The 12,776-nt window shown below is 36.7% G+C and overlaps 1 protein-coding gene across 3 annotated transcripts in view; it reads right to left on the bottom strand.

The window, feature by feature from the left end:
- The window catches only part of MON2 (MON2 homolog, regulator of endosome-to-Golgi trafficking), a 114,896-nt gene that overhangs the window by 24,712 nt on the left and 77,408 nt on the right, over nt 1-12,776 (bottom strand). For 2 of the 3 annotated variants that reach the window (XM_049883760.1, XM_049883762.1), the window contains 3 exons: nt 5,896-6,039; nt 5,253-5,270; nt 4,820-4,948 (listed from right to left, as the gene is read on the bottom strand). In XM_049883760.1, the coding sequence (XP_049739717.1) occupies nt 4,820-4,948; nt 5,253-5,270; nt 5,896-6,039 (291 nt within the window). The remainder of the gene's footprint in view (nt 1-4,819; nt 4,949-5,252; nt 5,271-5,895; nt 6,040-12,776) is intronic. The other variant, XM_049883761.1, reaches the window with a different exon arrangement.

The following is a 12,776-nucleotide window of genomic DNA, read 5'->3' as shown; positions in this document are numbered from 1 at the left end:
ACTCAAAGTTAGATAAAAGAAAAGTATGGTTTTACTGTTGCAATTAATATTTTACTGAAATCAAGGGAACATTATGCACAGCAGATCCATTCAATTTATTTCTTAAAATGTTTAAGTAATCACACAGGGATTGGCATACAGTAGGTAATCAGTAAATTTGTGCTGAACTGGAAAATTCAGTTCCTACCTTCACAAATCTCATGCTTCCTGAGAAAGGAGGAGAGTCTTCTCCAGTTAACCATGCCATAATATAGTAAGTGGCATCAACAAAGAGTTTTGAAACTCCAGAAAAGAAACTCCTTAATACCTTTAAAAATACAAACTGATTCTTTTCACTCCTCAGCATTAAACCCTTCAAATGGTTAAAGAATAAAGTCTGATCTCCTTATGACAGCTTGTAAGACCCACATCTACCTTAACAGACTTACTCCAGGCCTTGTTACCTCCCTACACTAAATTTCTCACTGTTTCTTGAAAACGTACCATGATCTTTTACATTGTTTAATTTACCTACAATGCTCCTCTTCCCTTTTCTTACCTAGCAAACTCTTACTCCTTATTCAAAGACATTATCAAGTGTCACCTCTGTTCATTTTCCCAAAATCTCATAGGCAGTTATCTGCGGGGAGAACTAACATATTTAGCACTAAGTATCTGAAAAGTAGATGAAGTAAAAGAACTGAACAAAAGATTTCAAAAGGTGGCTCGAGAAGACAAAGTATTATAATGACATGTGCAAAGAGGTGGAGCTAGAAAACCAAAAGAGAAGAACATGCTTGGCATATCTCAAGCTGAAAGAACTGAAGAAAAAATTCAAGCCTCAAGTTGTAATAGTGAAGGATTCTATGGGCAAAATATTAAACGATGCAGGAAGCATCAAAAGAAGATGGAAAAAACACACAGTCATTATACCAAAGATAATTGATCGATGTTCAACCATTTCAAGAGGAAGCATATGATCAGGAACTGATGGTACTGAAGTAAGAAGTCCAAGCTGCACTGAAGGTACTGGTGAAAAACAAGGCTCCACGAACTGAAAGAATATCAATTGAGATGTTTCAACAAGCAGATGCAGTGCTGGAGGTGCTCACTCGGCTATGCCAAGAAATTTGGAAGACAGCTACCTGGCCAACCGACTGGAAGAGATCCATATTTATGCCTGTTCCCAAGAAAGGTGATCCAACCTAATGTGGAAATTATCGAACAATATCATTAATATCGCATGCCTGCAAAATTTTGCTGAAGATCATTCAAAAGCGGCTGCAGCAGTATATCAACAGGGAACGGCCAGAAATTCAGGCCAGATTCAGAAGAGGACATGGAACCAGGGATATCATTGCTGATGTCAGATGGATCCTGGCTGATAGCAGAGAATACCAGAAGGGTGTTTATCTGTGTTTTATTGACTATGCAAAGGCATTCGACTGTGTGGATCATAACAAATTATTGATAACATTGCTAAGAATGGGAATCCCAGAACACTTAACTGTGCTCATGAGGAACCTTTACATAGATTGAGAGGCAGTTGTTTTGGACAGAACAAGGGGATACTGAGTGGTTTAAAGTCAGGAAAGGTGTGCATCAGGGTTGTATCCTTTCACCATACCTATTCAATCTATATGCTGAGCAAATAATTCAAGAAGGTGGACTATATGAAGAATGGGGCATCAGGACTGAAGGAAGACTTCAACCACCTATGTTATGCAACTGTAACAATCTAGCTTGCTGAAAGTGAAGAGGACTTGAAGTATTTGCTGACGAAGATCAAAGACCACAGCCTTCAGTATGCATTACACCTCAACGAAAAGAAAACAAAAATCCTCACAACTGGACCAATAAGCAGCATCAGGATAAGCGGAGAAAAGACTGAAGTTGTCAAGGATTTCATTTCTACTTGGATCCATAATCAACACCCACGGAAGGAACAGTCGAGAAATCAAAAGACGCATGCATTGGGCAAATCTGCTGCAAAGGACCTCTTTAAAGCGTTGAAGAACAAAGATGTCAGCTTGAAGACTAAGACGCGCCTGACTCAAGCCATGGTATTTTCAATTGGATCGTATACATGTGAAAGCTGGACAATGAATAAGGAAGAGCAAAGAGGAATTGATGCTTCTGAATTGCGGCGCTGGAGAAGAATACTGAATATGCCGTGGAATGCCAAAAGAACAAATAAATCTGTCTTGGAAAAAGTGTGGCCAGAATGCTCCTTAGAAGCAAGGATGACGAGACTGTGTCTTACATACTTTGGACATGTTGTCAGGAGGGATCAGTCCCTGGAGAAGGACATCATGCTTGGTAAAGTAGAGGGTCAGCGGAAAAGAGGAAGCCCCTCAATGAGACGGATTGACATAGTGGCTGCAACAATGGGCTCAAGCATAACGATTATGAGCATGGTGTAGGACCAGGCAGTGTCTCGTTCTGTGGTACACAGTGTCGCTATGAGTTGGAACTGACTCAACTGCACCTAACAATAACACTTGGAAAGCACCACTAAATGCTATATTTCACTTGACTCTCTTAATAGTTAAGAAATGTAAGTGGTATTGATATTATTCTTATTTTACAGATGAGAATACTCTCAGACAGGTCCAGTTGACCAAAATCATAGAGCAGCATTGACAGAGTGCACTATTCTAACTAGGTTTATCTGGTTGCAAAGCTGCCTCCATTCTGTGGTCTTCATCTACAACTTAACACACTGAATTGCTATTACTTGTTTGCCTTTCTACACTCCCTAAACTCATTTATTAAATGTAAGAATTCTCTTATTCGTTTTTTAATCTCTAACATTTAGTTAGTACCTGGTAATACCAAAAACTACCAAATCCACTGGCATTAAGTCAATTCCGACTCATAGTGACCCTACAGGTCAGAGTAGAGCTGTCCCATTAGGTTTCCAAGGAGTGCCTGGTGGATTCAAATTGCCAACCTTTCGGTTACAGCCGAGCTCTTAACCACTATGCCACCAGGGCTCCACCTGGTAATAAAGGTGATTAAAGAAATTATGTTCAAAAAATGAGGAAAGAGAAAACACCTGTGGTGGGGGAGGTGGTATGGGGTAGAAAGAAGTATCATGGAAGTTAAGGGAAGAAAGAGTTTTAAGAAGGTAAGGGCAATACCATGTTCCAGGAAAGATAAAGAATCAGTAAAAGACTTAGGATTTGGAGATTTGGTCTTCTGTAACTTTGAGAAAGTAGTTTTTACAGTGCAATATTGGAAGTAAGCCAGTATGCAACAGGATATGGGTGAGTGGTGGCTAGATGAAGTTGTTTAAAGGAGTCTCAAAGTAAAGGAAAGCTGAAAAAGGATGGTAACTTGTGTAGGTAGAGTTGAAAGTTCTTGCAGCATAAAAGACTTAATTATCTTTGCAGGCTAAAGAGTAAGATGTTGAAAGGAAAAGGAAAGAATCACCAATAAAGAAAATTGGAAAGAGGAAAAGATGGATGCAAAGAGAGGGCTTAGTCTTGCAAAAGGGCAGCTCATATTTGCCTGTATTTGTTTCGGAAAGTAGAAGGTACCTCTATATACTGGAGAGGAGCAAGGTTTAGGCTTGTCCTTCAAAATAAGGGAAAAAAACATGAAATAAGCCTGGGGAGAATGGGACCCAGTCAAAAAGAGACTTTTTTTTTTTTTTTTGGCTTAAAAAAACACTATGCATGATAGTTAAATTGATTGGTTGTCGAACGCTTCAAAGGCCAGAGTAGCAGGGACGGGGTCTGGGGACTATGGTTTCAGGAGACATCTAGGTCAACTGGCGTAACGAAATACAGTAAGCAAATGCTCTGCAACCCACTTTGGTGAGTGGCGTCTGGGGTCTTAAACGCTAGCAAGCAGCCATCTAAGATGCATCAATTGGTCTCAACGTACCTGGAGCAAAGGAGAATGAAGAACATCAAAGACAGAAGGTAAATATGAGCCCAAGGGACAGAAAGGGCCACATAAACCAGAGACTCCATCACTCTGAAACTGGAAGAATTAGATGGTGCCCAGCTACAACCGATAACTGCCCTGACAGGGAACACAACAGAGAATCCCTGATGGAGCAGGAGAACAGTGGGATGCAGACCACAAATTCTCATAAAAAGAGCAGACTTAATGGTCTGATTGAGACTAGAGGGACCCCGAAGGTCATGATCCCTGGACCTTCTGTTAGGCCAAGACTGGAGCCATTCCTGAAGCCAACTCTTCAGACAGGGATTGGACTGGGCTATAACACAGAAAATTATACTAGTGAGGAGTGAGCTTCTTGGCTTAAGTAGACAATGAGGCTATATGGGCAGCTCCTGTCTGGAGGTGAGATGAGAAGGCAGAGGAGGACAGGAGCTGGCTGAATGGACCCGGGGAATACACGGTAGAGAGGAGGAGTGTGCTGTCTTATTGGGGGAGAGCAGCTAGGAGTACACAGCAAGACGTATACAAGTTTTTGTATGACAGACTGACTTGATTTGTAAACTCCCACTTAAAGCACAACTAAAAAAAAATTGATGGGTTGTATTGTAAATTTCTCCCTGAATTTGCATCAGCCTCAAAGTTTGGGAAGTACTGTCCTAAGAAACAGGCTCACCACTGTCTTATGAAGCAAAATTCAAGAATTATAACAAATACAATGCATGCTTTATAGAAAATATTTTTCATTAAAAAAACTTCTCATACTTTAGAAAAATGGTTTCATGAATGTATTTCATGAATGTTGCAGAAAAGTCACTATAAATAATATGAATTATATTTTCCATTTATTCAAATACAATGATAATGTATTACCTAAAGAGTAATTTCAATAATACTGACATGAAAGTGTAGGAAAAGAAAAAGATACCTTAATAATATTCTGGAGTACTTTTTCATTCACCACTGCTTTGTGACATGCTGTTTTTTGGTATAAATCCACAACTACTTCTAAAGATCTTTCAGCAAATGGTACATAATTCAAGGCTACCCACTCCGCCTAGAAAGTAATATTTTCACATGGAGTTATAAAAAAAGGGGGGAGGGGAGAGAATTAATCATGAAATCATACTGTTTTCAAAGAAAAAACTTCTTCGTCTTAAAGTTTAGGCCTTGGTTTTAGGTCAGATTGTACTACATGCAAAGTTTTCAGAGAGATATGTATTTCATGAAAGTAATTTTCAGCCACGCAAATATTAAAACTATTCAAATAAGTACATAGAGCATTCTATCATGAACTGGGAAAGATATATTTTATTTGTTGCCAATAGGTTAGGACAATTTTAGGAAATTTATTAACTCACCGGTGCAAATAGTTGGATCTATTGTGATTCCATTGTGTTGCAGGACAAATAGAATGAGAAAAGTTAATACATATTAAAACTACTTTTAGGACTATGTAAAATTAAAATTTTTATGTTGAGTGAACAAAATCAGCATGGCATGCATTTAGAAATTATTTTTTCCTTAAGTCAAACCAAAGTTAGGATTTGGCAAGTATGGCTATTAAAATTTTTTATGTAAAATCCAACTAAATATCACACCAGTAGTAGAGAACTTCTTATTCAGTATATAACGATTTCTTCACCTTGCATTACAAGCATCTATTTTAGGTAAGATTAGATTTGAAGATTTAGAAGCCATTTTGTGGTGGGATGGGGTAACCAAGAAAGACATACAAAGGAACTTATATTTTTCAAGAAAAATTTACTGCAGAGTAACATTAAAGGTCAAATTTTCTGGAGAACCACTTGAAAAACGGAAAGTCAAAAACAGGGAGAAAAGGAACACAAAAGTGGTTTTCACAAACAACATTTCTGTTCAGCTTAAATTGTTAACAGAATATGAAAATTTATTTGTGAATGAGAAATTTCATTTTCCAAGATAATCAAAGTCCAACTGACTGTATTTATAAGCCATGAATAAATATAATTTATAGTAAATCACCTGATTATATTTTGCATTTGCAATGTGCTTTGTTTCCAGTTGTCCATACTGTGGAGGCTTACAGGAGAATTCTACAAATGCTAGTAACTGATCAAATATAGCTGGATACATTATCTGCATATTTTCTGGTCCTACACAGATGGCCTGTAAAGGCAAAATATGAACATTAGAAAAGATAATCTGAACTCCATTAAGTTCTTTTCTTTATGTTTCCTTAACTAAAGAATCTTAAATACTGTCCTATTTTACCACCACAGCCATTTAAATTACTCTTAGATAAAATGTGGGCTGAAATGTGTTAATCAGCTACAAAATGTTTTTTAATAGAAAAATGTGATTTATTACATAACACAGTGAAAAAAGTGCAGGCACTTAAAGTCCCAACCAGTCCTGAGGTTCTACAACTCGATCATTCACTAATACAGCCCATTAGACCATTAAAAATGTTTCACTGACCAAGGTGATACTGGCTTCTGTTTTAAGTGATACTAGTTCTTTAAAATGAAACTGATTTCTGCACCATGATTTGTCGACTGACCTTAACAAATAATCACGTATATTACAGGTCAGAAGAGTAAGTCACGTATGAAAATTTGTTTCTAAAAGAAATACCTATATTAATATTTTAACAGGGCAGTACAAGTTTAATATTCAATGTATATGACTATACATAAGACAAGGAAAGAAAATCAAAGTATTTTTAATATAAACTAATAACATTTTAATTAATAGCTTCTCAAAATTTATTAGTTTCAATAATTTGATAGAAACAAAGAGTATAATTCATATCCTGACATTACAGGATATGTCACAGTTACTACAAACATGTTGAAATAGCTGCATAGTTACTTCAAACATGTTGAAAAGCACTTAAATCTTATCTGCTTTTATTTTTTCCTAGCAATAAATGCATTTTCTCCTCTCTTCCTTTTGTACTTTCCTGTTTTAGTGTTTATTTTTTCTCTATGAGAAAAACACTTAAGGACATTATTTACGGAGTGTCTAAAATACAGTTGTGCTTTACAAAATATAAAGCATGATCACTCTTCGCTTGAGAAATCATTTGGGGTCCCTCAAATTACTAAACTCAAAGGATCTGAAAATTTTAAGAAATTTATTTTAAAACATGTATAGCATTTATGTTTTTATGCTATCCATGGCTTTTCAACTTATCAGATAATAAATTTTATTTTTTCTCAAAGAAGATGTAGCCATTTAGTCATAAATGAAGTTTTAGATAAAGCTGCTCTGACATCTAAAGATCTATCTTAAGTATGAGCAGCACTAAGCAAAGTGCTTATATAATTACACGTGTCAAGAGGCAGAATAAGGATAGCTTAACATCACCTCAAAATATTTGGTTATTTTTCCCAGAAATACTGAGTGGAGAATCTTGAATGGTGAAGTTATACAGCCTAAAAAATTCTCATAAATGACTGCTTCTAATAGTTTCATTTTTTAAATTAAACAGCTGCTGGGTTTTCACTTAGAAGTAAAAAAGTAATAATTATATGGAAAAGAGGCTGGATTACCCTAAGTGGATTCTTTTATTTTCAAAGATTAAAAAAAGGACAAAGCTTGTGGATACCTTAGGAAGTGAAATATCAAATTATCTGAAAATATTTTAACACTGAATAACAACTTTGACTATACATTTTAACTTTTAAAGGTCATTTCTTTAAAAAAAAATTAATAGTGTTATTAGCAGCTGATTTATAAAGCAATTCTGAGATCTTAAAATGCATATGATGAAGATAGTAAGAGCCAACATTTACTGAGTATTTATTTATTTGTGCCTGGCACTAAAAAAAAAAAAAAAATTTTTTCTTTTTTTTTTAAGTACCTTACAAATATCACCCCTATTAATAGCTGTAGATTTATTTTCATTTTTTAGATAAGGGAGCTGAAGTACAGAGATATTTAAAAACTTGCCCTTCGAATGTTTTGGTGTGTATATTTTCACAATTAAAAACAAACAAAACACTTGCCCACATTAAGTAGAAGACAGGGCTTCGTTGTAAAACTCCAAGGGCACCATTCACAAAATGTGATGGCATCTCCTGGAGTATAACTCCAGCAGCCTTGGCCATGGAGGCAGATAGGGGATCTGGCCATCTGACTTCAGAAGCTTAGTAATAAGTAAGACAAAAAGCAGTTTCCTGGCCACAGAACCTAGAATACAGCATATATGGAAAGCTAATAATCAAATTCCCAAGTGCCCATGTATGCCAAAATATCTTGGCAAAAAAGAAACATTAACACACAAGTCAATTTGTTTGGGGTCTAGCCATTTGAGGACTAAGAGAATACTGTGATTGTGAAAGTATTATAACTCTCCAGTCCTAAATAATGTAAGGGTGGACTGAGGAAGAACAAGATAGAGGCCCCTCTTTAGATAGAAAACATGAAATCAGAAATCAAGTTTTTTCTCTAGGAAGGAAAACAGATTTTAATCAATCAAAGTTTTGCTTAATAGCTTATTAGTTTAAGGATAAAGTCCCAAAGCAAATAAATTTTGCTTGTGTAAAGATTTTCCAACACCTGTGGAGGAAAATACAAACACACTCTTATGTGAATAAAATGTTAATTTTTTTTGTTAGAAATACATAGTAAAAAACCTGTATATTTGAATTGCATTCAAGGTTTGTGAAACATTATTTAGATAATCACATAAGTAATAAAACAATGGCTGGAGTGAAAATTAATAAAAACGCAAAATGATATCAATTGACATAAATGAACATGAAAAAGCTTAAGTTTCAGGCTGAAGGCATATATTGTTTTCAAAGCTATAAAAAGTCTAGAACAAATTCCTGATAGTTGGAATGAACAATTCCACTTGTTATCTTATTGCTAAGGCAGAGTTTTTAAAAAAATGAGATCACATGATTTGCCCCTGCAAAAAAAAAAGATGCGGGGGGAAGGCGGGGAGGTTGTTGTTTCTTCATTGCTTATTATCCTTTAAAAGTTCATAAAAGCCTGAATCAAATATAGGAATGAGAGTTCCAGATTATGGGCATCCCACAAGTCCCATGATTTTCTTTTTCTCTCTGATAGAAAAATTAATTTTTTTTCCTTTCTCTCTAGAACAGTGATAGCAACTTACTTGCATGGCCAATTCAGAGGAAGAAAGTAATTGTTGACATGCTATGTTTCCCCTACCCCCCAAAGATAGAAACAGCTATTTTTATCTCACTTGTGGAAAATTGTTATCTCTACAACTCAAGCTACCTATCCCACTAAAATAAGAACACTAATGAAAAAACTAAGGCTATTCTTTGGCTTCTAAAATACTACTATCCTGCAGGTGGAGAAACAGAGGTAAGATACACAGCCAGTTAGTAACAGCTGAAACTGGGAACAGGTCATTCCTAGCCATGCAACATTTATGGTGCTCCTAAACCTTATGATTGCTAATCGAAAGGTCGGAAGTTTGAATCCACCAACTGCTCCTTGGAAATCCTGTGGGGCAGTTCTACTCGGTCCTACACGGTCCTAAGTTGGAATCACCTTGATGGCAATGGGTTTTTGGTTCATGGTGTGCCAGGTATTGCTTCAGGTACTGCAGATGCAAGAGAAAAAAAGGGCGGGGGGGGTGCAATTCTGGTTTGTATTATGAGTTATAGGATCTTCCCTCTCCTATAAATATAGGTAAGTAGTACATGCTCAATAAATACTTGATAAAAGAAAGAAGAGAGAAGGTAAAGGAAGGGAGAAAAGAAGGCAAAAGAAAGGAAGAGAAGGGAGGCAGACAAAGGAAGAAACAAACAGAGGGAGGGAGGAAAGGAGGGAGGGAGGAAGAAAAGGAAGGAGAACGGAGGGAAGGAGAAAATAAAGGGAGAAAGGAAGGAGGAAGGAAAGAAGTTAGCTTTAGACTGGTTATGCAATGGGGGTTATCTGGAAAAATCCAGGCACCCAGAAGCAGCATTAATGCCACCACTTAGTTTCCCAGGAGTGCCTGGCACTGTGATTATTCTCAGCTGTGCAGTGTTGGGGTGCTGATGATCCACTTATATGTGCTTCACACACAACAATCATGATAATCTAGAATTTATTCCTAAGTATTTTTTTTTATATATAGCAAAGTAAAGAACTTCTAGAGAACTATATGCATTACTGCTTAGATAGCAACTAAAATTACATTACCCTTTAGAGAACATCCTCCCATGGGGAAATTCATCTGAAAATCCCTTTCAGTGCTAGTATTTGGGCATAAGTGATTTGAAGATAACTGTTTTTCTGAAGGCTTTTTCTCTCCTAATATTTCCAATTCATGAAAGTCAAATCTGTTAAAACAAGATCTAAGGACCCTTTCTCAAAATTAGGCTGGTAGTTGGTAGGTTCTCTCTGCTCTAAGAGACATCACGTTAATCCACAAGATTTTCATTTGTTTACATATTGTTCATGCATCCAGCACTTAACAAATGCCTACTATATGTTCTGAGAATGTAGAGGGGGAGAAAAAAATTCTGTCCTCAAAGAATTCACAGTAAAGTGATAAGACAAATAAGAAAACAAAATAATGATGGATTGGACTGGACAATGGATTGGAGAGGGATGCTGGTGAGGAGTGAGCTTCTTGGAACAGGTGGACACTTGAGACTATGTTGGCATCTCCTGCCTGGAGGAGAGATGGGAGGGTGGAGGGGGTTAGAAGCTGGCAAAATGGACACGAAAAGAGAGAGTGGAGGGAGAGAGCAGGCTGTCTCATTAGGGGGAGAGTAATTGGGAGTGTGTAGCAAGGTGTATACGGGTTTTTGTGTGAGAGACTGACTTGATTTGTAAACTTTCACTTAAAGCACAATCAAAATTATATATAAAAAAAAAGAAAACAAAACAATGATACAGTGGGAACCATCCAGGAGGGTCACCTCGTTCAAAATGTTAGGGACTGGGAAGGCTTCAATGAGAAAATGAGCTCTGAAGACCCTCTGACCCAAAAAGACTGGAAAGATAAAGGAGAAAAGTAGCACCTAGCAAAAGCCAGACCCTACGGAGCTCTGCAGTCCAGGTTAAGGATTTGGATTTTATACTGAAGGCAACAGGGAGCAGAAAATTTTACTGATAGTTACGATAGCTCTTGCTATTTGCCTAACATTGTAGGATTACAAAGTACTCCTATATGCATTATTCCACTAAGTGCTAACAAAAATATTAACATAAAACTTTAGCCCTGTATAAAAAAATAAGAGGGGGAAAAACCCACTGAGCAAGACGGAAGACTCAAGACTGAACAGTGAGATATTCAATAAATATCTTACAATGTTAGACTCTCTTAAAGTTTAACTTTCTCCACATTTTGTTTCCCTATACAATGCAACTAGGGTTATAGAGATCTAAGAAGTATTGCTCAGCTAGACTTCCTTCAGAGGCAATTAAGAGGTATCACGTATACTGGAAATACCACCATTCTTACTGTGAAAGTACTCATCATTCCAGCTGGATATAACGCAATCAGTTAATTAGAAGGCATGATTTGCATTACACAACCAACTACACATGTGTGATCAGAAACTAGTTCCATTCTAATTTTATCAGAATGTCATACCTACTTTGTAGGAATAGCTGGTTAATTCAGTTGGCATATTTTTGTTTAGCATTTTGGTGGTTGTGAACTGTGCTAATAATTACTTTGATGTTCTACAAACTCTTTGATTTTGATCTGGTCTTGCTTGCTAACCTGGATTTGCTCAATGACTTTTAGATCTGTCTGTTTTAATAAGTCGTTTTGCAATAACAAAACACACTTATAGCTAAAAACACATCTCTTTTTAAAATTTCTGTGAGAAAATGCTTTTATAAATTTATTCATACCTCTTTTTTTATATGGGCTTCCAAAAACTTCACAGCTAAATTTAAGTGCAGATGAAAAAATATATATATAATTCCATTGCTTATTAATTTTTTACTCATTAAAAACACTTTGCTAAAGTTTTTATCCCAAATATTATATTCTCTTGTGCACAGCTGCATGAACGAACCAAAAATGCTGGTGAGCAGAAACAAGGGGACACAGGCAGCTTCTTAAGGACTCTAAAATAGACTTCAATTACCTTTTTAAAAATATCAGAAAATGACAGGCTTTTAGAATAACTGGATCTTGCAATTCTGAATTTATCCCTCAGTATAAAGTATACACAACACAAAGTATACACAATCTTGATAATCCTGAATTTATCCCAAAATACATATTAAAATAAATAAATAAATAACCCATTGCTGGCGAGTCGATTCTGACTCCTAGCAACCCTAAAGGGCAAAGTAGAGCTGCCTCATAGACTTTCCAAGGCTGAAATCTTTACGGAAACAGACTGCCACATCTTTCTCCTGTGGAGCAGCTGGTAGGTTTGAACCACTGATCTTTTGGTTAGCAGGCAAGTGTTTAACCATTACAACCACCAGGGCTCCTAAAATACATATAAAAACCAAAAAACAAAAACAAATCAGACCGTTGCCATCAAGTCAACTCCAACGCACAGAAACCCTATAGGACAGAGTAAAACTGCCCCATAGAGTTTCCAAGGAGCAGCTGGTGGATTCAAACTGTCAACCTTTTGGTTATCAGTCATAGCTCTCAACCACCTAACCACCAGGGCTCTGAAAATACATGTAACTCATTATTCATTGCCATCCAGTCGATTCCAACTCATAGCAACCCTATAGGACAGAGTAGAACTGCCCCATAGAGTTTCCAAGGAGCAGCTGGTGGATTCAAACTGTCATCCTTTTGGTTATCAGTCATAGCTCTTAACCACTGCAACACCAGGGCTCTGAAAACACATATAACTCATTAGTCATTGCCATCGAATCCATTCTGACTCATAGCGACCCTACAGGATACAGGAGAACTGCCCCATAGGGTTTCCAAGGTGCAGCTGGTG

Source organism: Elephas maximus, chromosome 4, assembly GCF_024166365.1.
Source record: "Elephas maximus indicus isolate mEleMax1 chromosome 4, mEleMax1 primary haplotype, whole genome shotgun sequence".
In the NCBI taxonomy this organism is placed as follows: Eukaryota; Metazoa; Chordata; class Mammalia; order Proboscidea; family Elephantidae; genus Elephas; species Elephas maximus.
The sequence above is the reverse complement of the archived record's forward strand: the minus strand, read 5'-3'. Positions and strand labels throughout refer to the sequence as shown.